General features: G+C 47.4%; 1 protein-coding gene across 1 annotated transcript in view; it reads left to right on the forward strand.

Moving 5' to 3' along the window:
• The first annotated feature begins 5,748 nt into the window (after positions 1-5,748).
• Positions 5,749-23,509, forward strand: part of LOC144734820 (potassium/sodium hyperpolarization-activated cyclic nucleotide-gated channel 4-like) — a 36,090-nt gene continuing 18,329 nt past the window's right edge. The window contains exons 1-5 of the mRNA XM_078617209.1: positions 5,749-6,341; positions 8,751-9,174; positions 12,809-12,970; positions 15,422-15,640; positions 22,245-22,391. Of these exons, the coding sequence (XP_078473335.1) occupies positions 5,749-6,341; positions 8,751-9,174; positions 12,809-12,970; positions 15,422-15,640; positions 22,245-22,391 (1,545 nt within the window). The remainder of the gene's footprint in view (positions 6,342-8,750; positions 9,175-12,808; positions 12,971-15,421; positions 15,641-22,244; positions 22,392-23,509) is intronic.

A 23,509-nucleotide genomic window follows, 5' to 3' on the forward strand; every position in this document is an offset into this window, starting at 1 on the left:
GGCGGTGGTGACATCTACATCTGCAGAACATGAAGAACCAGTGGCATCTATATCTGCAGAACGTGAAGAACCAGTGGCATCTATATCTGCAGAACGTGAAGAACCAGTGGCATCTACATCTGCAGAACATGAAGAACCAGTGGCATCTACATCTGCAGAACATGAAGAACCAGTGGCATCTATATCTGCAGAACATGAAGAACCAGTGGCATCTACATCTGCAGAACATGAAGAACCAGTGGCATCTACATCTGCAGAACATGAAGAACCAGTGGCATCTACATCTGCAGAACATGAAGAACCAGTGGCATCTACAGAATATTATACAACTTTTAAAGCCATCCCCCGTAAAAAGTGTACTTGCCGTACAACATGTTTGGAATCGACTTACGAACAGACCACACGAACCTAACTCGTTCATGAGTAGAGGAGTCCCTGTACAACATTACAGGACCACCAACTACCACATGAGCACCAGCCACAGAGCCACCATCCAACCGAAATCCACACGGTGGTGACTCTCAATACCGCTCAATAACCGCACAAACACCAACCATGGGCAGAGCAAAACATCGATATCCACCCAAGGCAGCAAAACATTACTCATACGGATTAGGTAGCGAAACATTAACTCATACGGATTTATTTAGGTTACTAAGAGTGAATGATTTCATAACCCCACTCGTTTTAAACGGTTATCACTAAATTCGCTATTATTGGCCAGGCTGAGAAATTGGAACCATTAAAGCAGGTTTTGGCAACCAAAATAAAATAAAATTCGAATTCGGTACTAACTAAATACTGTATTTCAAGAGTCGCAATGCATGTGAATGAATACATACATCACATAATGTCACGAAGCGGTCCGTAAAGATCCACAGGTTGCTGACCCCTGCACTAAGCGTTGGTGTACGGTGCTTTTTCTGCAATATTTTGCGCTCTCTTCTTGGATTTTCTGTTTGCACTTAGTCACTTTAAGATGTTTTCTTGTTCATGTTTAAGTTTTTTGTTTGTTGCGGTTGCACCCGATGCAGCAGCCGAATGGCTCACAGGGCTATACCAAATAAATGAACTTGAACTTGAAATGAACTTCAAAGCTATGGTCGTCGCCAATGACAATTGACAATTCCAACATCTGGTCTGGGCCTCATGGACTAATACGTATTATACGGTTTAACACGTAGGCTTTCGCGACAAATATCCATAATAGAGGTTTTTAGGTTAGATTGCGTAAACATAAATGTGTCGTAAAACCCGCCGCCACCCGACACAGCCAATTAGGAATGTTTGTCACGTAACCAAAACATGCCAATGCGTTACTCGTTCAGCACACCGGTGTGTTGGAGAGTAAACCCACATAATCTAGCATTATAGATGTTCATCTTCTTGGTTCTTTCGGTAAAGTCACGTAAAGGGAAATAATAAAAATTTAACATAATAAAATACAATTCTCACGACGTTTCGGCCACAACGCAAGCAGCCGTCCTCAGGTGAAGAACAGGGCTGTCGGAAAGACAGCATCTGAGTGTGTAGTTAGAGTTTGAGCCCTGTTCTTCACCCGAGGACGGCTGCTTGCGTTGTGGCCGAAACGTCGTGAGAATTGTATTTTATTATGTTTAATTTTTATCATTTTATTATTTCCCTTCTACGTTACTTTTCCGAAAGAACCAAGTAGATTAATCCCTGCAGTCACGAAAGCTTTAAATCGAAAATTATAGATGTTGTCGATCTAACACCAAAAACTATATTATGGAAGTACTGTATAGTAGAATTCGCACCACCAACACCACCAACCACCAATGGGCGTCGGGTATCCAGATAATTCATCAGTGGCTATGCATGAATGTACGACTGGCCAGATGTGGCAGGACTCGTTTATCAGGTAGTTTGCCGTGTGTTGTGCAAGCGTTGGGGGGAATGCCTGGTTAGTAAGATGACGTTTCCATTGTGCTGTTGATCTATGGGACTGTTTGTCACCCGAATGCCTCTCTTGATGGGGCGATTTATTCAGACGTGCAATATTTAACCTACGCACAGTATTAAATGAAAACACCCGAGCCGGCTTATGCCACTTATTAACAGGGAACGCAAAGATCCATGGCTCAAACTCTAACTACACACTGACATAATTACTTGTAGAATTAGAACATTGCGTTCAATTATGTATACAATAACTTAATTGGAATTATCCCTTCATTTAAAACGTAAAACGTGTAAATTAAGCGGTATTTTCACGTCATGTGCGTTGTTACGCAACTGATTCCAGATGCTACCTCAATCTACTGTAAACAAGGCATCTCTATTATGTCCCTCTCTTTAAAAATAAAACCTGAATATCAACGTCTTCTCATCTGGTTAAAGGACGCCATAAATCAATAAACGCTTACACATTGTGAAATTAAACCTGTCAAATAATGTATACAGAGCAATCCATTTATAGACATTTCAATGATTCTCCTCTTAACAGGTGACTGAATATTGTGAAAGCGATTGCTCCGGATCTTGCAGATGAATATATTTATAAAATGGTTTAAAAAGTGTACTGTGATTAATGTGACACGTGTAAGATGCTTTGAACGAAAATGTTGTTTCCTCTATCATTCCTCCTCGCTGTTATTTTAGTGGCGATCACCATATCCAAACATCATCACATCACGGCCACAGGGTGGCGTTGCAGCCTAGACAGACGCTGGCTTAGTGTTACGTAGGCGCTATATAATTAATAGCTGCAGGTGTTGCGTTCAAATATTCACCACCGCAGTGGATTTGATATATATGGTAGTTAAATTCCACTCCCCTCTTGAAACTAATATAATTTCTCGAGTCCGTTTTAACCAAAATTGTGGTTTAACTCGTGACAAGGTTTCCGAAGCATTTTAGCACTTGCTGTAATTCAACACTTGCTTTTTCACTCCATATGGTCTAAAACTTTCCATTGTCAAATCCGTTATCCGAATGAACAATTTTCATTTGGTGTGTTAATGGCGACAATGGTAATGTTATATTTTATTTGTCCGTCCACACTGTACTTGTGAAAAGATTAGTCCAGTGCGCTATTAATAGCTCGAAAGGTAAGCCCGTAGGGGGCCTTTTACATAACCACGCCGCGTAATCATGCAGCAGTTATATCTGAACATTGTTTGCGTTTCCTGTATAGACCCACTCACAAAGACTATTCTGAAAGCCACGTCAGGCTGAGTGGAGTCACACGTCAATTGACCCACTACTTTACACCTGTGCAAGTTCTGACAGCGAGTCACCTCCAAAAGCAAGACCAAAAAAAAGCTAAAGAAATGCGTTTTAAGTGGACCACGTCAAGGGCTCTTTATCCCCTTATTCTGTTCACATCACAAGTGGAGCCAGATTTCTCGTTCTTTGAAAATGACAAGCGAGGCATCACTTGGGTGCGATCATTGCTGCGTGATGTGAAATTCCATATTCTTTGAAAAGGGCTTGTTTTAAAGTGTTTTTCTCCTGAATGGCTGTCTTCATGAAAAAATAGACCCACAAAAACGAGAGAAATATATGGAGTAACATATTGCAGAAAACTATCTATCGATTTAAGGGATGGGCGTATTTTACGTCTTCTTTTCCCCCTGTGCAACACGTGGCTTAATATTTTTTTTAATCAAGTATGAATATATACACATAGTGGGGGGGGGGGGGGCAATGGCACAGTGGCGAGCACGCTCGACGATGTGTGTTCCATTCGTGGCCATGACAGACATCAGTGGCGAGGTGATGTCTGAATTGGTCCTGCGCCCCCCACTTCTTCAGCAACCCGCGCTGACCAGCGTGCTGCAGTTTGGCCAAAAGAACACACGTGATCAACACAGTATGAAGGGGCAGCCGTCATCAAGAAATGTATTGGCAAAGGGCAGTGTATTATCATTTTATATATGCATATTTGTTCAATTGCAATCGCAATAATACGGAGTAACGTGTCATGTGGTGATTGCACGAGTTGAAGATACGCATTTTGCAGAAAGGCTATTCTTGCCGAAGATAGCAAGAGACTCACAGTACGGGAATAAATAAGACGATTACTTTACAAGAGGCGAAATGAAAGCGATTTTTCTTTTATTGAAAGGAGTGGCCTCAGGTTTCATTTTTAAAGCACAAAAGCAAACATACTAATTCCCAATGATAACGAATTAGATTAGAGCCGATTGCGACGATAAGTATTCATAATATGAAGTGTTTTATTATTAGGAGAAAGTCATGTTTATCAAACAAAATGTGTATGCTGGATACGTGGACTTCACCTGCAAGAAAAGCATCAACAACTTCAATTAATGTATATCAGTCAGTGCGCTCATTGAGAATCTATGGCACGTCATCATCGCTATCAGCCATGGTCTATCCATTGTTAGATGAAGGCCTCCTCAAGCCATTACCATCCCCGACAGTCACGCAATGCAACAATTCACCGAGCTCCTGCAAAAAAGCCGTTCTTCCCATGGTTCAATTTCCACAGTGGATGCCCTATCTGGCATATTCCTGCCCTCAGCTTCCACTCCATGGTGAAACTCGACCAACTCCATGGTGAAACTCGTTCGATGTGTTCCTCTCTCTGCATCACAGTGTAATTCCAAAATTTCACTTCTCTGTGCGTATGCGTTTATTTGTGCACTGGTCAGCTTTTGTTCCATTTTCATCGTCCATGTCCTTGAACAGTGTTCCAGTGATTCATGGAAATAGACAAAAACCCCAATGCGGCGTTCTCCTGAAAAGAGTCTTGGGACACGGTGAGGCCTTATTGGGCAGTTAAGGGGAACTGAAACTACAACTCTACTCACTATACCCTAATGAATGTCTGGGATGTAACGGGACATTATTGTACTATGTGTGTCCCTCGCATGCGTGTGATGATAAATGTGTTGCTGAGAGTAACACGTTTTCATATACTTTAGCTTTTACATCTAACTTTTATATTCGCTCAAAGTAATGCGATGTGAAATGAGCCCTTGCGCCATTTCTGAACCGGATTATGATTTTCGGTTTAATCAAGCTTCGTGAATGATAATGCGGTTCCGTCCTGAACGAACCACCTCTGCAAAAAAGGATCAACTTAGATGAAAACGACAGATGCATTCGCTTCTTAGAAATTCGAATTATACAAAAAAAAAACCCCCACATGACCCTTGTAGCGAAACCAAGCATGCAAAAAAAACCACCCAGAATCAAATACTTGGATCCCATCCCAAAAGCAAAGAACTGCATACGCATGCAAGAACCCGATTTCTTCCGTAACGGAAACATTTTCGGCGTAACGTGACGATCTTGTTGAAAGGCAGAGAACAATAAAAATTAATCAGACGAGGAGCGCGTGGAAAGGTATTGCGGCGTGAAACCTCGCAGCGTCAACTGCACCGCCAGCCCAGGCTGAAGGGGCCGCTAGTGCGGAGGCATCAAACTGCTATAATCTCCAAATCGCTTCGATCGCGGGGCGCAAGTCGGAAAGCGCTACCCTCCGCCCGCCCGCCCGGCGTCCGGTGCGGCGAGATTTGTTGGTGCTAGAGGACGCTGTGACATTCGCGTCCCGTCGACATGGATAAATTACCACCACCCGCTATTCGGGGGGAACGCGCCAGTCTGTCGCAGCGCGCGGCGGCGGCGGCCCAGGGAAACGGTAGCATGGAGAAGAAGAGCAAAGCGAGCGGAGGAGGAGGAGGAGGCGGCGGCGGCGACGGCATTGGCGACGACGAGGAGGAAGGAGGGAAGATTGCGCGAGGCAAGAGCATCCGAATGAAAACCGTGTCTTCGTCGCTGGGAGGCGGCGTGGACAGGAGCGCCGGCGGGCGCGAGTCCAATATAAAGGAGACGGACGTGGGCAGGAAAATGAAGCGTAGCACCAACGGGGACTGCAGGAGAGCGACCAAGGGGAGCCTGACCTCTATCGCCAGTCGTCATTTCCACGACCAGGAGCTGTCCGAGGAGAAGCGCTCCATCATGGAGGGGGAGTGCGCCTCGGGCGGTGCCTACGAGTGCGAAGAGAGCGCGGCGGGCATTCAGCAGCAGCAGCAGCAGGAGGGAGCAGCAGGAGGCGACGCGCCACGCGCTTCTCGCTCAGGGTCCGTGAGGAAAGGTCAGAGTCAGCGGCCCCAGGCCAATTCGGTGGGCTTCCTCAAGGGCGAGTCGGCCGAGCCCATGCTGCTGGACGATGGCGAACAGTGCGGCATCCAGGCCACCTTCATGCAGAGGCAGTTTAGCGCCATGTTACAGCCGGGAGTCAATAAGTTCTCCCTGCGCATGTTCGGGAGCGAGAAGGCGGTGGAGCGGGAACGAGAACGGGTGAAATCGGCCGGCTTTTGGATTATTCACCCGTACAGTGATTTCAGGTGGGTAAGTGAGAGTGCTGGCGCTGCGCTACCCCGCTGAGCGACACGCGGGTTGCCTGTCACCGCGTTCAGATATTGGCGATACATCGATACATTCATAGGTCATGCGTGTCACTTATGATACGAACGACTGCCTATAGAGGACACGTGTGCGCGTTAACGACGGCTGTCTTAAACAAAACAAAACCTGTGCGTGTTGTTCGCTCTTTTGTTCCCGTTGCTAACGGGTTACGGTCCCCCATTCATAAAAATAATGCATTTTGTAAAATATTTTTTTTACTTAACGGGGTGTTTGGGTCACTGAAGAAACAACCTTTGAACTTATTTCGGTATGAATATACGAACGCAGTGAACGCTACTGCTTTGCCGCATCTTTACTAAGTAGTCAGTAATAGTGTTTTAAACCAGGTGAGAACCTGTTTTTTTATATATACACCAGCAAACGCTCCAGCCACGTCGCGCACGTAATTTTTCGTTGCACTTTTTCCATGCGTGAAGGATACGTACGATCTGGACATTGTATACCACCATCACCACCACCACCACCACGGTCGCCCACTCCCCATGTTTATAAACCCTTTGTATCGGATAACACTGCTGTCCTAGAGGACACCAGCAGAAGTTCCACCGCCATTGGAATACACCTGTGGGGCTGGTGGTCTTACACTACACGCGGCATTGTTCACGCTGCCTTTTAATCGCATAATAAGTTACTCAAATCAATTCCAAGGTGTTCGTTATAAAGGCCAGCAGTGACGTCGTACACTGTCTCTTGCAGCTGATGCATAATTTACCTGCCTAGCAGATGTTTCTTAATTACAACTGAACTATACGTCACTTTGACTGCAGTGTGAGGTCACTGGTTGCGCAGTGAGTCGACGTGATAAGGGCCCAACCAGAAGTTGAATTCTGCGCGACAGACACCGGGCTTGCGTTACAAACACATCATGCAGCCATTCGTCAAGCGCAAAATAACCGCGGCGATCATTTGCGCAGGGCGTTCAACTGTGAGAGGCGGGCTGCGTATTTTTTTTTAACCCCAAACATTCAATGGCCACAGATATGCAAACGTACACGCCGCTCAGTTCTAAACAAAACACAGGCGGCTCAGCGCTAAGCCGACTCATAGCAATCCTGTTTCGACAACGCCCAAAGACGCCGGTATGGAAATACGTGGCCCCTTAAGCGAATGCAATAAAAAAAGACTTCGCGCATTGCTAGCCACTGCGCTCGCCTGTTAGTTGCAATTTTTCTCCAATTGTGAATTCCCCCCCTTTTTTTAAGACATATCTCGGCACATCTTAGCCGAGCTCGATTTGTATATTTCGCCCGTGCTGTTAACGGAGCCGGAGCTGCTGCTGCTGCTGCTGATGCTGCTGCTGCTGATGCTGCTGCTGCTGCTGATGCTGCTGCTGCTGCTGATGCTGCTGCTGCTGATGCTGCTGCTGCTTGCGGCCACTGTCAAGGTGACCCAGCGTCGCCAGGACGTGCGCAGAATTCCAGCGGCGCTGTCCAAGGTCCTGAAACGGGATTGCGCTCAGATTTTCGATGGGGCTGGGAGGGGCAGGACGGTGTCCTCGCTTGGATTTTTCCCAATGTTCTCACGCAAATACACAAACACGAGATTGCCCGCAGAGACACGCGCGCGCCACATTGCACCCGTTGGTTACACACCCCGTGTTGTAACACAACGGATGCGGTGCACATTTGCATGCTACTTTCGTCAAAGTCCGTTGTCGTTTGATACATTTCCGCGAGAATGCGACGCGTCCGCATTGTAAATGTAGAATGTAAAATTGGAAAGGTGCCTTTTTTTTCTTTACTCATTAAGGGCCAACATATGATGTCAGCGAAGTTGTTCGCCAGCCCTTTTCACACTACACCTCACACAAAGGACGCGCCAACATCATAATGCAGTGGTTTCATTTACATGTATGCCACACGCCTGGGTACAGATTGTTCCCGTAAACATAAAGTGCCTTTTAATACGGAACTTTACAATCGTTTTCGTTGAATAATGTATATTGTGGAAGCCTCTGTAATGCATTATTTTGTCTTCACATTATGGTGCTTTCGGTCACCAATTGAACCCCCCCCCCTCATTCCCTCATGTCTTCACCGAGCTGTACCCAGTCAAAACATAATTCTGACGATTTTATATCCGGTGTGTTTTACGAGTACTGCATGAAACACAATGAGGGGCAATGATCTCGTGTGTTTTATAATGAAATACATTGAAGGGCACTACTGTGGGAGTATAATGTGTATCACCGCAAAGTAAAACCGGTATTGTTTTTCAGTGTTTCTGTTAGAGAACAGCCATAACATTACTCATGTGGAACAACACTCAGGGAGTACTTTTTGTTACGCGATTTCAACCTTGGTTAACGCTCAATTTCCTTCCCACAGGTTCTACTGGGATATCATCATGCTGCTGTTGATGGTTGGAAACCTCATTGTAATCCCCGTGGGGATCACTTTCTTCCACGAAGAGAACACAACTGCCTGGATTGTGTTTAACGTGTTGTCGGACACGTGTTTCATAGTGGATCTAGTGTTAAACTTCAGAACAGGAATCGTTGTAGAAGATAACACCGATATTATATTGGATCCACAGATTATTAAAATGAGGTATCTGAAAAGTTGGTTCCTGGTAGACTTTGTGTCGTCCATACCCGTGGACTACATATTCCTCATCGTGGAGACCAGAATCGACTCAGAAATGTACAAGACTGCAAGAGCCCTCCGCATTGTCCGTTTTACCAAGATCCTGAGCTTGCTACGGCTTCTAAGACTCTCCCGGCTCATCCGTTACATCCATCAGTGGGAAGAGGTGAGTGAACAGACAACTGCCATGATACGCTACTCCTGCACCACGTGCCGCTGTTAGTGCGGACCACCGCAGTTTGTTTCACGTTACCAATCCTGTCCCAATTCCCATTCTACATTACCCACCGACCTATATGCACGGTGGAGCATTTTGTGATCATAAAGGTAGCAGACAGTGTATTTGTAGCGAATGTTGTTAAGGTTTGATCTAAGTACAAAAAATAATCATTACTCATTTATAATTCTCAGAATGCCGGCGCTTTCAATAAACAAAATCGATGCTTAAGAGTTTATACTAAATACATCCTGTGTACAAATTGTGGAAGACCCAACGGAAAAGTACCAGTTAGTCTTCTGAAACACCATCGTGAAAGTGTCTTCTGTTAAAAACTGCAGTGTACAATTCACGTATGTGTCTGTGTTTGTGTGAGGGTTTATTTTATTGCAATGTCTATTAATTTTCACGGCCAGGTGATTTGCAGCACCACTGATGTTTATTTCATATCTTCTATTTGACTCAAATAGTGGATCTCGTAGGCGGGGGAAGACATGTGGTCATTTTTGTCGCATCAAGCTAGGAGGCTTGAGTACAGTAGGTGGCTGATTGCATGCATGCTAAACAGTGGGCGGCAGGGTGGCGCAGCGCTAACACGCGTGCCTCCCAGCAAGAAGAACCTGGGTTCGACTCCCGAATCGGGCGCCTTTCTGTGTGGAGTCTGTATGTTCTCCACCAGTTCTGCATGGATTTTCTCCGGGCTCTCATGTTTCCCTCCCATAACAATAAATAACAAAACACTTTTAATGTAATCGGTATCGTCCAAAACATCTCAATGCTGAAACATTACCTGCAAATTATTCAATTGAGATTACACATCACAAATATCGTCCCCTTCCCCTCACTGTGAAAACTTGGCAAGGCCCTCCTGAAAAAGAGTGTTGAGACTCCAAGAGGTTTTCCTGGGTAAATAGGCGTATTAATAAATAATCACAAGAATACTTTGACTTTTTCTCTCTCTCTCTGTTGAGTATGCCATCAACACATCAACAGAAACTGCAATGAAAGACAACAGATTAAAATTACATCAATAATTGCGTTAATTTTCTCAGCGGGACCTTTTCTTGGCGACGTGAACGCTAAAATGTAAGATGACAGAATGCTTTCCTTAATTGTATTAAATTTTTTCCCATCAAAATCTATGTTCAATTAATTTAACGAAGGCAATGTACACAGGGTTTTATGCCGCAGCATTCTGATTTCAGCAGGCGCGGATAAAACGCATTTAATCGATTGTGAGATACCTTTTAAGAGCATCTTATCCCTTGGAATTACCTAAAACAGATACAAAGTACCTTGCTGGAAAATATTCATTGCATTAGAATGTGCATTCATCAAACGTGTACATTTTAGCTGTAAAAAAGCTTGAGACGAGCTTCGATCTATCCTACTTTAAATAAAAGAACGCAGCATTTTTTTCCCTGTCCACAATTCGTAACATTTAGTTTTGTAATAATTATAATTACATATTCCAAAAGTAATTAATGGCATTCAGGTACCTTTTCCCCTTAAGGGTAATTGTGGGTGTGTCACTGTTAATGGGCTTTCGGTAATTATATTCCAGCGTAAATTGCTTCCAACCCTGATGAGAGGTATTTGCCGTTGTGTTGCAAGATTAAACGTAATCTAAAACGTGGTAAGCAATAAATAAAACAAAATCCTTACATTTGATGACGTTTCAACTGGTTACCTGGAAATAGGCAATTCCCATTCACTGGGACTCTGAGTTAACATTCAAAATGCATGGTAGGGCTCATCTGCCACTCCCGCACAGGCACGCGTAAAGCATGCACACAGCATTCCCTTTGTTGTTTCGGGGTTACTGAAACATCAACTGCAACCCAAAGAGCATGGCATTTCAACAGCATGTGTTTGCGGCATGTTTCTTTCGTTAATAAAGCAAACTGAAACCCCAACACGGTAGCATTCATTTCAATCTAACACGGACAATCAATCAAAGTCAAATGTGATGTCCTGCTCTCGAATGAGCATTGAGAGGCATTGTGGCTCATCTCCTGTTTGAATCCGTGAGCCAGTGGTGGAAATTCCACATTCCCTTGGCGGGGGAAAGTCTATCCGTAGGACAACCACTGTTGGCTTCCCAGGAGAGACGATAAGCTGAGTCATCCCCCCAAACGGGAGTTGAACTCACAACTTTGCACTTGAGAGCTTCTTGCTACCACTGAGCTGCCTGGTCTGATATACATTTTAACATGAAGGGAAAAATGAAGTGCGAGTTTGGCATCATGCATTGCTACTTCGTGTGTCCAATTGGCACTGACCAGAATGTTTGACAGCACACTGTGTGGAAGTAAATAAAGACGAACATTTACCAACGGGGAAAAGAAAAACCTCCCGAATATTTAGCCCAACCATTGAATTTTGATCGGGCAAATCTCTTCATGGGAGCATAGACGATTTTTTATTGAAAGAACTCGGATGAGATTTTTACATATATTTAACCTTTTTTTTCTTACCAAAGCTCTCATGTTGTCCTGCCCCAAGTGCGTCTTTTTTTCATTCAGACATGCTGTTATGCGCAGGTGCATTCATAATTGCCATAATTTCCACACGGTTCCAATTACAGCAGCGGTTTGTGTTCGCGCTTTAACAGTGGTGATTACTAGTTCACCTGCACACAGCGGTTTGTGCGTGCCCGCTAACTGTAGCGGCAAATATTTGGCGGGCACTGTCCTCTTCCAGTGAAGGCATCTTGTGATTGGTATGCCGTTATCATGCACGCCTCCCTAAAAGAAACGTCCCGGTGAGCTGCATTGAACGCGAGCAAAATTACAAGTTGATCGGCGTATCAACTGAGATGTGTCCGACATGAGCACACACGGAATAACTGCATTGCTAAAAAAACATCCCATGATGCGAACAAATGGCCGAAACAATTGACCTTTTCATAAATAAAAACAACGAGAATCAGGTGCCCGGGTGGCTCAGAGGTCAGAGCTCAGAGCTGACACTGCTGAGATTATAAATTTTAATGCCGGCTTCCGTTGTCTGTGAACAAGCCTGGGTTCTCGCAAGGAGTGAGTTCGTGGCTCAGCCCAGTGACTGCGCAAAGCAACCGTGGCATTCAATTGATTCTGCACTTTGATTTGGCTAAATTCGAGGGTCAGAATTTAAAAAGACTGGCTTGACTATCGAGTGCCGAACATTACTCTCATCGTATGGCAGAGCCAGTGAGAAAGTGCGGCCCCCTACTGTGTGAAAACAAAGATCACTTAGAGGCACTATGAAATAGCTCCATGATGTCCACATCCAGCAGACCGTTCTTAAACACGAAAGGGTTCTCGTGACGTGACGGCGACAACACAATGGGGGGGGGGGTCGGGAGAGACAACATATTTTATTCAATTGCTGCAAATTATTTCAACTCAGCTGTACTCTTGCCATCAAGAAAAACGCGAGACGGACACGCGCGCACGCCACGCACATTACACCCCCCCCCCCCCCCCCCGAGGAGAGCAAGGTCAGGGCGAGCATGCGGCTTTGTCCACATTCCAAACGCCGCGGGGCAAGGTCACAGCGCCAAACTACGCCCCCCCCCCGTGTCCCTCACCTTCTCCGCCAGATCTTCCACATGACGTACGACCTGGCGAGCGCTGTGGTGCGGATTGTTAACCTCATCGCCATGATGCTGCTCCTGTGTCACTGGGACGGCTGCCTCCAGTTCCTGGTGCCCATGCTGCAGGAATTCCCCCACGACTGCTGGATCTCCCTCAACGGCATGGTGGTGAGCCTCGCAGCGTCACGCACGGCACCTCAGAGATTCGCTTTCCCCCGGCACCTCCGATCAGCACGGTTGGCTACGTACGGTGCAAAAGAAGTTCAACATACGTACGGCATGGTCACACAAAAGACAACCACTTCGCCCTCATAGACCCTTTGGGGCAGGTGCTGTTAGCGAGCACCTATTAAGGCCGGCACGGCACACGAGGAGGTGGGTGGCCAGCACCACGCCCGGCCGCATTTGTCTCCCCAGTGGCAATATTTACACACCACACCAGGTACTAATTTGAGGCTGAGTCGACCTAGGGGATGCCCAAGACCGGTTCAGATAATCGTTACCGGTGTTGGCCGTGAGCGGGAATCGAACTCGAGTCACCGGGTTTGTAGCGCAGCGTAGCGCTAACCGCTACACTACCACTCCCCCTACACACACACACTCACAGACGACGATCCAGCACCCCTTGATTCGCTACAATCACTCGCTAATCACCTGCAGCCAGCCAATCCACTCCTCATCGCTCTTCTATCGCTATTACTACGGTCACTTCTCCCATGCTTCGCTCATTCATTCCTCCACTACATGTTGAGGACTCGGTCTATCCGACTGTTTCGTCTCGCCCACGCTGTGTTCATCCGCCAAGCTGCAGGTAAAATAAATGAAACACTTCCTCTTTTCGTTTATTTTCCATTGCTCGACCTTGCAATTCCCTCCCGTGGTCTCCCTTCCCAAGATATTATGTAACCCTTGCTCAATTCGAGAAATGTGTTCACTGACATTCATCACACCTTCAACAGTGCTGTTTGTGGCTGGCCACTTGGCAAATTGGACTTGTGGTCCTATCCTCAGCAACCGTGACAAGGCACCCGCACCCGTGATGTGCAGTGACAAAACATGATTGGCATAGGCCCTGGTGCAGCGAATGAGATGGAATTCCCATGTCCAATTACCACCCCCTTCCCCACCCCACCACCAACACCACCACCCCCTTTTCATATCCTGGCACCTGGGCACCCTCTGGCACCGTGGGCCCTGGTGTCGTTGCACTGCCTCAACACTCTACACCGTTGGCCACGGCTGCCCTGGCAGCAACACACAACGGGGCCTTACTTTGCATTCCAGACGAAAAGAGGGGCCCATTTTTCAACGACCCGTTTCAACGGCAAACTCGCTGCAGCCATTATCTGCGTCTGGTGCGAAGGGTTTTTTTGTTGGCCACTCGGGACAGGTCACATTTTTTGGGGGGAGTCTTCTATGTATCTCTCTCTACCCGCTGTGGTGAATCAGTGGCAGTGTTAAAAATCTCGCCACGCTATCGGCCGTACATCTGTGCATTGTCTCCTGAAAACCTCAAACTCCGGCACTGATTCGTCTGCAGATTTCGCTGCAACCAGGATGTGCTCTAGGGACCTGGCCATGGGCCCAGGACTCTTAAGTGTCATGTTATTATCAGGAGCCGTAACAACGTGTTCTGATGTCACGGTCCAAATCCCACATTTGAAAATTACCTGCGACTAAATTACAGCAATAAGAGCTTTGCTGTGCAGCGTCTTGCTTTGTCGACACCCAGTTTCTCCCTTGCAAACGAGGTTCTACTTTTTGTAGCTATCTTGTGCACAATTTAAAATGCTATTTCTTAATGTTGTTGTTTTTTTACGTTAATTTATGGGGGGTGGGTTTGTGGTTATTGTAAAGTACTGAATAAATGCGTGTCCATAGTCAATCCAATGGCAAGAGATGTACAGCCTGGAACGCAGATAAACACATTTCATTTGTCTTACACCTGCTTAAACAAAGTAATTAAGTCGGATTAAATGGAACATACAAAAATATTAAAAAGGTTCGTTTGCTCAAAATAGAAACGGTAAATCCACGTGCAAAGTTCACTGTTCAATTGGACATCGTGAACCGGCGCTTAATTTCAGCTGGCTCTGTCCAGATCACCGACGCAGAAAATACGTCTTCACCCGGCCTCACCAAATCCGGTGCAACTCTCGCTACGGTGTGGCTACAAAAGCCACGTACTTCGAGTGACCCCGAAAACTATCCATTGAAAACATTTGAGCCCCTGTCGTGAGCCAGAATCTGATCGGTTTCACTCCTCCACAACGGCGTTCAGTCACCACACCGCAGGCCACTCCGCGTCCCGTCCAGCATCTTACCTCGCCAATGCTCGACTCTGGAATTCCCAACAATCGCCTCTTCTCCTCGTCCCAACTTGCCCAATTCAAGAAACGTATCACCTCTCATCGTGTGTTATGCCTTCATTCAATATCGCAGTGTATTCCTCGCCGCATGGCATTAGCACGATTGGCTACGTACGGTGCGAAAGAACTTCAACATATTTGCATACATTATGAGCGTTTGAGCCTGTGCTCAGCAACCATTATTATATATATATACACACATATATTAACCAACACATTTTCATTTTTGGCGATTACCCCTGTGTGCCAGAACGACTCGTGGGGGAAGCAGTACTCGTACGCCCTCTTCAAGGCCATGAGCCACATGCTGTGCATCGGCTACGGCCAGCGCGCGCCCGTCAGCATGGCCGACCTGTGGCTCACCATGCTCAGCATGATCGTGGGCGCCACGTGCTACGCCATGTTCATCGGGCACGCCACGGCGCTCATCCAGTCGCTCGACTCCTCGCGCCGCCAGTACCAGGAGAAGGTGAGACTCCCCCCCCCCCATCGTGCGGAATTCTCCACCAGATTCGTTAGCGATGCTCGCCCGCTGTTTAATGCGGGACGCCGCTGGGCCGTGATGGTCAGCGCGCCGCACTTGCAAGTCCGGTCCGGCGCGGGGTCGCCGGTTCGATTCGATGTCCTACCCCCTACCTCTGTCCACCCAGCAATACGGATGGGTCACGTGTGGTGGGGTAAAGTGTGGGTACCCCCTACCCCTTTCGAGACGCCTGTCCGGCACAAAAGAGGCTCTCGAGAGCTACTTCGAGTGGAGGCTCTTCTGCCAGCAGTGGCGTGAGCAAGTAATTGCAGGGCTGCACCTTAACCTCTTCCATGACAGAATGGCAAATTGGTCGCTGACTTATCTGTCGTAAACTACGAGTTACGCCTTCCCAGAGTACAGACTTTCTCTGGGTACTCCAGTCTCCTCCCACACTGACACCCCATGCCTCTGCTGATGGATGTTGCACAGGCACGGCACGGCCGGTGTGATCCAAAATCCCACATCTTCTCAGCACTCAAAACAATCGGAAGAGCAAATGAGGCCCGGGACTTGAACTCGGGCAGGGAGCCGACAGCACGGACGACTGTGTGCCTCTCTCTATATCAAAGTTTCAAGTTTCAAGTTTCATTTATTAGGTATAGCCCTGTGAGCCATTCAGCTCTTGAATCGGGTGCAACCGCACCAAAAAAAACATGAACAAGAAAACATCTTAAAGTGACTATGTGCAAACAGAAAATCCAAGAAAAGACAGCAAAATATTGCAGAAAAAGCATCGTACACCAACACTGTGTGCACATAAACAACCCGCTGTTTCTCTACAGCGACTTGAAGATGCGAGTTCGCATTTAGGCTTAGGCGCTATTCAAGTCCATAAAATTGTGTCTTTACAAGCGTTGCTTTTCCTTCTCGCCCCCGCCCCCCGCCCGAACACCTCCGCCACCGTCATCCTCCACACCTCTTCCCGACCCCTGCCTGTCCACTCCTCCGCATGCCTCGTGCGACTGCACCATCCTCTGATTGGTCACCCCGTCCGTCAGCGTGGGGCACGCCGCAGTGACACGTGCGTGCGTTCGTGTGTTCGTGACCCTTCGTAGCGGCCGGGGACGGTGGGGGAGAGGAGCGGGTGAGCGGGGTGACAACGTCTCTCTGTTTAAGTGGCGTGCCAACCGAGGGGTTCCCAGGAATAGGTTTCGAGGGGGGGGGGGGCGCGTGGGGGGGGGGGGTTTCAGCAATTGTCGTGAAAGCCGGCAGCTGCCCATCTGTCGGTCTGCCACATCGCTTGGACGACCCGAACAAAACGCTCAACTCTTTGCTTTTGGCTGCTCTTCTCGAGTCAAGGTGATCGCGAAGGCACTTTATTAAGCCAAAGTCGTCGCCCGTTATTCAAGCACAAAAAAGGAGGGCTAAAGGCGCAGTCCTGCAATTGCTCGCTCGTGCCACTGCAAGCGGAAGCGCCTCCACCAGAGGGAGCTCTAAGAGGACCCCTCCTAGAGGATGTTTGGTTTACTCGTTCAAGATGGCCAGACATCTTGGAAGAGTGCCCACACTTTAAATCACCACACCCGGCCTGCCGGTCGACTCACTGCAGCCTACCCATTTAAGCTGCTGCGTGGACAGAGGTGGTGTTGGAGGGGTGGAGGGGTGTTTAAGAAACGTGCGCTGTCGTTACAACTGCCCCAGCCAGGAGATCAAACCGGCCACATCTGAGATCGCTGCTAACCATTACACCATGGTGGAAATCATCAGGAAAGCAGTAACCCGTTGACGAGCAGAGCGTTGACAAACTAACAAAAGAACGCGCCCTTCCATGGCTGATGCCATAGCAAGGGGCGAGGTTTGTGCTGTCTCTCAATTACCCGCCGTTAAACACGCGGCACCATTGCAGCTGCAGTGTCAGCAATGGGACCCGATTGTTGTCATCATTTGCGCAGAAATTGAGATGAAACTGAAGGCTGCGATGATTTAAGAGCTCTTTTTTTTGTTGCGTCAAATGCGAGAGGTGGATGGTGGGGGGGGGGTACGGGGAAGGAAGGGGAAAAAAAACCGCATGGAGATACATTTAAAAGCGATCGATGACATAACACGGCAGTAATGGCTTGTGTGCGTGCGGTTGCGAGCGCATGCATCCGTATAGTGGCGGGCTACGGAACGACGAGGGGTGATTCACATCCTCGCGAGCGGCATCACGCTTCGACGTGCATAATTAATTGTCTCGCTGCTGCTTAAAAGTACGGCACCACCACAGCTCCCCCCCCCCCCCAAAAAAAATTAGCGTTTAAATATTAACGGTGATAGCGAACGAAGAAGAAGGCGCAATTCAAACGTCTAAAATTAACACGGCGAGCAAAACCTCGCCGTCGAATATTTTACAGACGCGTGCTCCAAAAGCGGAGCGTTGCAGGTAATAATAACTGCCTCCTGTATTATCATCATCATCATCATCAATTATCGTTATTCACAATCTTCACAGGGATCTTTACCACTTTGCGCATTAGCGCCATGTGCAGATAAACGTCACGTGCTCCAAAGAATATCCCACATATGTAATCTTACCCCTGCATTTATTTGCATGGTTCTATTATTGACACCGCGGCTTCCACGCAGTGATCACGAGATCAAACCCACCTCTCGGCCGTGCTTGGGGTGTCGCGTGCGTGGCGTTGCCTCGGACCAAACGCCTCTCTCCTGTTGGTACGGCGCGAGAGACCGCAATGTATCTATAATTTTTCATCTTTAAAAAAGTAGCCTGACATCAGCAGACATGCCACAAAAGCAAAACGTCTCCTGTTGATGTTTGTGTTGTTTTTGTGCCCCCGCCCCCCGCCCCAAGTACTAAAAGCCTCGGCTATGACCCGAACAAAGTTCTTTCGTTTTCGTTGTTTGCGTGCCACCACGCGCAAAGTCCTTCCAGCTCTCCCTTGACCTTGGGTTACTTGAGAAAGCTGACTCGATGTGCCGTGCTAAATAATGCATTGGGCACGTAGCGACAGTTCAATAAGCTGGCACGACGGACACATCTCCACCACCGCCGGCCGGCCTGATCGGCGTAACGTGCCCGCGCGGACAAAAATAGCAGCAGTCCCGACGGCCGCCGTCCTTATTGTTATAAATAATCCACGCTCTTTATATCCATGCACTCGCTCTTCTCTGTTAAAACAACGTTTTAACAAACAACGTTTTAACAAATGTTTGTATTTACCAGATAAGGCGCGCTGAGCTGTACAGCTCTCTTTTTCAGAAGCGAACTGGCAATCACAAATTACAGCTCGACGAAGTGGCTTATCGCGTGGAAATTTATAGCCGTCAAATGACACTAATCGCACGTTGATTTTAAATGTGGAGGGAAAAAAACCGGAGGACCCGGAGAAAATTCCACGCGTTCACGAGGAGAGAGAGAGAGAGACACGCAAACTCCAAATAAACAGCAGGCGTCAGGGTAGGGAGCGAACCCACGACCTCTACGTGTATCAGGCGAGGTAGTTAACGTCTCCTGTTGAAGGAGTGATGGAAAGAAAGAGGAGGCCGGATTGCCAACTCCTTCCCGGCCGTGCCAAACTCTGGGTGTAATTTCCCCTTAATGGGGTTGTGACTTGTTCAAGTTCAGTCCTCCTTGAACCATGAACTAATTAGCTGGCTCCACATAATGGCAGGCCCGCGCTTATGGAGGGGGGGTGGGGGGATGGTTGTGGTGGCGGCGGGGTGAGAGAGGGGGGGCGGAATAATCTTCCCGTTACGATCGACGGAGTCATTGGCTCTGCGCGCGCAAGAACACGACTCGATCCGCGACGACGACACGTCACGTTTGGGAAAGGGCGCGCGCGAGCGAGCGACGACGACATTCTCCGCGATGCGTCACAATGCCATTAGTATTTCTGCTAAGTGCATTTTTGCAAGGGGGATATTGGCGTCCAACGTTTTCACTCGGCTGCACGCGTGCGTTTGCGCATCAACTATCAGCTAATGTGTAAGGGTGACCTATTGACCCATCTCTGTGGAAGATGGACTTTTTTATTTTTTCAAAGTATATTAATTTTGTAATCAATGTATCGAATAGGCACCTCAACGAAGGCACTTTTGTCTCATTGATAGGAAGTCGGCGGAAGTGTCTTAATGGGTAAAGTGGGCTATCAATGGTGACTCGTGTTTCTTGACACGCTGCTGCGGTACATCGCTAAGCACACTGGGTTCAAAATCCAGAGGTGGCCGGCTCGATTTGATCTCCCGGTACGGTAGTTGAGACGACGGTGAAAGCTTATCAAATCCACCCCCCAAGCCCCCTCTTCCACCGAGCCTCTCTCCACCCGGCAGTATAAATGGTTACAGCACATCATGGGACCTCCTTTGTCAGTACCAAAATATACTAATAGGGGTTTTTCCTCTTTTTTCGGGCAACAAAAGTGACACCTTTTGCAAGGAATCATGCTTACATTAACCACAATACTTGCAGTCAAATGCAAACAAAAAACAATACTCTGATAATTTATGCATTGTCTTTGAAACTGATTGGTCCACACCAGAGACAGCTTTCTTTAGAGCCTCGTCTCATATGGCGTTCGACCAGATGACGCCAAAAGGGGCACAGTTCAAAGACAACGCACTACCAGAGTAATGAGAGCTCGGGGTGAGCAGCTACGCCTTTTGGCGTCATCTGGTCGAACACCATATGAGACGAGGCTCTAAAGAAAGCTGTCTCTGGTGTGGACCAATCCGTTTCAAAGACAATGCATAAATTATCAGAGTATTGTTTTTTGTTTGCATTTGACTGCAAGTATTGTGGTTAATGTAAGCATGATTCCTTGCAAAAGGTGTCAGTTTTGTTGCCAGAAAAAAGGGGAAAACCCCTATTAGTGATTACAGCACAGTTACTCAATCGGTTGGTTGCCTACGGTGGTGTAAAGCGTGGGTTATTCCCACCACCTTCTTCATCTTCTTACATCGCTATTTTGTTTACGGGGTAAGACCCCACTGAGCTATTTCGCTCTTGATCAGACGCGACCTGGCCACAAATCATCGCTCAACGAAGTGGCCCATCGTGTGGAAATTCATAGCAGGCGAATGCCGATTCGGAGACATCTGGGTCAGCGTGGAACAGTCGGCAAAAATACTCTCTCAAGAGCTGCCTCCACTGGAGGTCCTCCCACCAACGTTAGCAGGCACCGGCAGCAGCGTTGCGACGTAACCCGTCACCCTGTCCCGGGGGCATTGTTCCTTTGCTCAGGCCGCCGTCCGTCGTGCGAGTGGACACACACAGCACAAGCCACACTGACCCGGCGTCTGGTTGACCCCTCCGTGGGTTTGAAGCGTTGTCGATCATAAAAAAAACCGTTATGAGATCACGAGGTCAATTTCATGCATTTCACGTTTCTTTTTATTTATAATTACTGCGCAACGGTGCAAATTTGCTGTTTTTGGATTTGGTACCAAAAATATGTCTAAGCGTTAAGTTTATTTTCCTCTTACATTCTGATACCTGATACCAGTTCGCCCACTTTATGGAATATTTTAGCAAATGTACATTTTTTTGTAAGGCTCACGGTTTTTTAAGCTCCTCATTGCATATTTTTTTCAGCAGTACGTTCCAAAATTCATATTATAAATCACATATAAATCGTATTATTATTATTACGAGGGCAAACACTTGTGCCTCACAGCAAAAACGTTCCAGAGTTCTATTCCAACCTCGGGTGCCTTTCTGCTTGGAGCTTTTATGTTTCTTTCACTGTTCTACACGGGTTTGTTTTGTGCCTTCACCAGTTTCGTCCCATAGTTAGAAGACAACAAGCATAAAATCTAACGGGTATTGGCCACATGACAATGCAAAAAAAAAATCCACCTAAAAATCACTCACCAGGGATTACAGAGAGAAGCAACATCACCCCTCCCGTCTGCTGCGACAACTTGGCCAGGACCCTCCTCAAACGGAGTCTTGAGACTCCATGAGGCTCGCCTGGGAATAACAAGCATAATAAATCATCACAAATTATCCTCCAAATAATTTCCCAATTTCCAAAACCATCCATCCTCTTTCCATTCCTCCTCCCTCACTTTCAACCGATACGTTCCCTACACACACGTACAGGACCTTTTGTGGCACAATATTATTGAATGTGTTTTACAATATCGGAAATATTTTGTATCATCGTGATTAACACACGACGTCTGTGAACCCAGAACACCTGCGTGACGGTAAGCAACCGCCACCACCACCGCACCATGTTGGAGCCTTCACCCAGCGGTGTTATTATTTGAGAATCATTTGGCTATTTGTCCAACACCCACGCCTGCTTCGCGAATTCAATACCGCTCCCCACACGGTGGCTATCCGTGTCAGCCTTCCCCACCACCAACCCGGTCCACGCGCACACGTGTCTGTCTGAACGACCGGCTGCACCACAGACAGACAGAGAGAGATGCCAACGGCAACTCGACGACGGCGATGCGAGGGCTCGACGTTGACGTGAGAGGTCATCGCGCGTGGCGCGTTGTTCGTGTCCGGGCGTGCAGTACAAGCAAGTGGAGCAGTGCATGCCGTACCGACCCGTCGATGACCCCTTGACCCGTTGACCTATTGACCCCCCGCGTGCAGTACAAGCAAGTGGAGCAGTACATGTCGTTCCACAAGCTGCCGGCGGAGCTGCGCCAGCGCATCCACGAGTACTACGAGAACCGCTACCAGGGCAAGATGTTCGACGAGGACAACATCTTGGGGGAGCTCAACGAGCCGCTGCGAGAGGTGCGATTGCTGCCCCCCCCCCACCCCGTTACCTCCTCGCTTCCGATTTCATGTCCTGTTCGGAGAGAGGGAATGCGGTTGGGAGATGCAGGGAGAGCGCCACGCTCGGCCAAGGGAAACGAGTGCCTTGCACGACGGACGCACGGTGATGATTCGTACACCTTGGAGGTGCGATGAATTGGCGCGAGTCCATGCCCGTGCTACGATCCAAGAGTGATTCGCCGTGGTGAATGTTAGCTGGCCGAGTGATTCAGAGGTGAGAGCACGGAACTGACAACCGCTGAGACACCACCTGGGTTCGAATCCAGGCAGCGTCCTGTGTGTGATTGAGTTGATGGTTTCAACCCGGTCACCTATTACGACACAAAGAAAAACATGATTTTATTCGTATTCTTTGGTTCTTTCGGTAAAGTCACGTAGATAGAAAAAAATAAGAAAATAAAAAAATATCACGACGTTTCGATCGCAATACAAGCTGTTCAGCAGTTCCACTGCTGGATTTTTTTTGCGCCTGAGGACGACCGCTTGTGTTGCGATCGAAACGTCGTTATTTATTTTATTTTATTTTTCTACCTACGTGACTTTACCGAAAGAACCCAAGAGTATGGATTTCTGTAATCACGAAAGCTTTAAATGAAGAATAATTTTATTCGGTTTGCACTTAAGTTTGGCGAAATTCCAGCTCTGCAAATGTTTATTGCGGTCGTATTATCATGATACGAACATCACTCACATATACAGAGTGAGTGGTAATATACTACTTTCTACTGTGTGGACCAGAGAGTGAATGAAACAAGTATAACCCGTAAAAACTAAGTTTTTCACTATAAATCCTTTATATGCGTGGCGGCTAGAGTCCTCTCGTCCTCTGGCTTGAGATGGCTGCCACCTATGGGTCAGATGATAGCATTGCACCATTAAGCAATTGGTAATTAAATATAATATTTTTGTCCTAAAAAGTGTAAAATTTTGGAAAAAAAATTTCACGAACATTAATTGTCACGCACAACGAGTCTGTGTGGAAAATGTCAGCTCGATTGGATCACGGGAAGTGGGTTAAAAAACGACCGAAAGATTTGCACGGTCCTAAGCAAGCAAGCAAGCGAACTTAATATAAA

This window comes from Lampetra planeri, chromosome 3 (assembly GCF_965212315.1).
Source record: "Lampetra planeri chromosome 3, kcLamPlan1.2.h2, whole genome shotgun sequence".
NCBI lineage: Eukaryota > Metazoa > Chordata > Hyperoartia > Petromyzontiformes > Petromyzontidae > Lampetra > Lampetra planeri.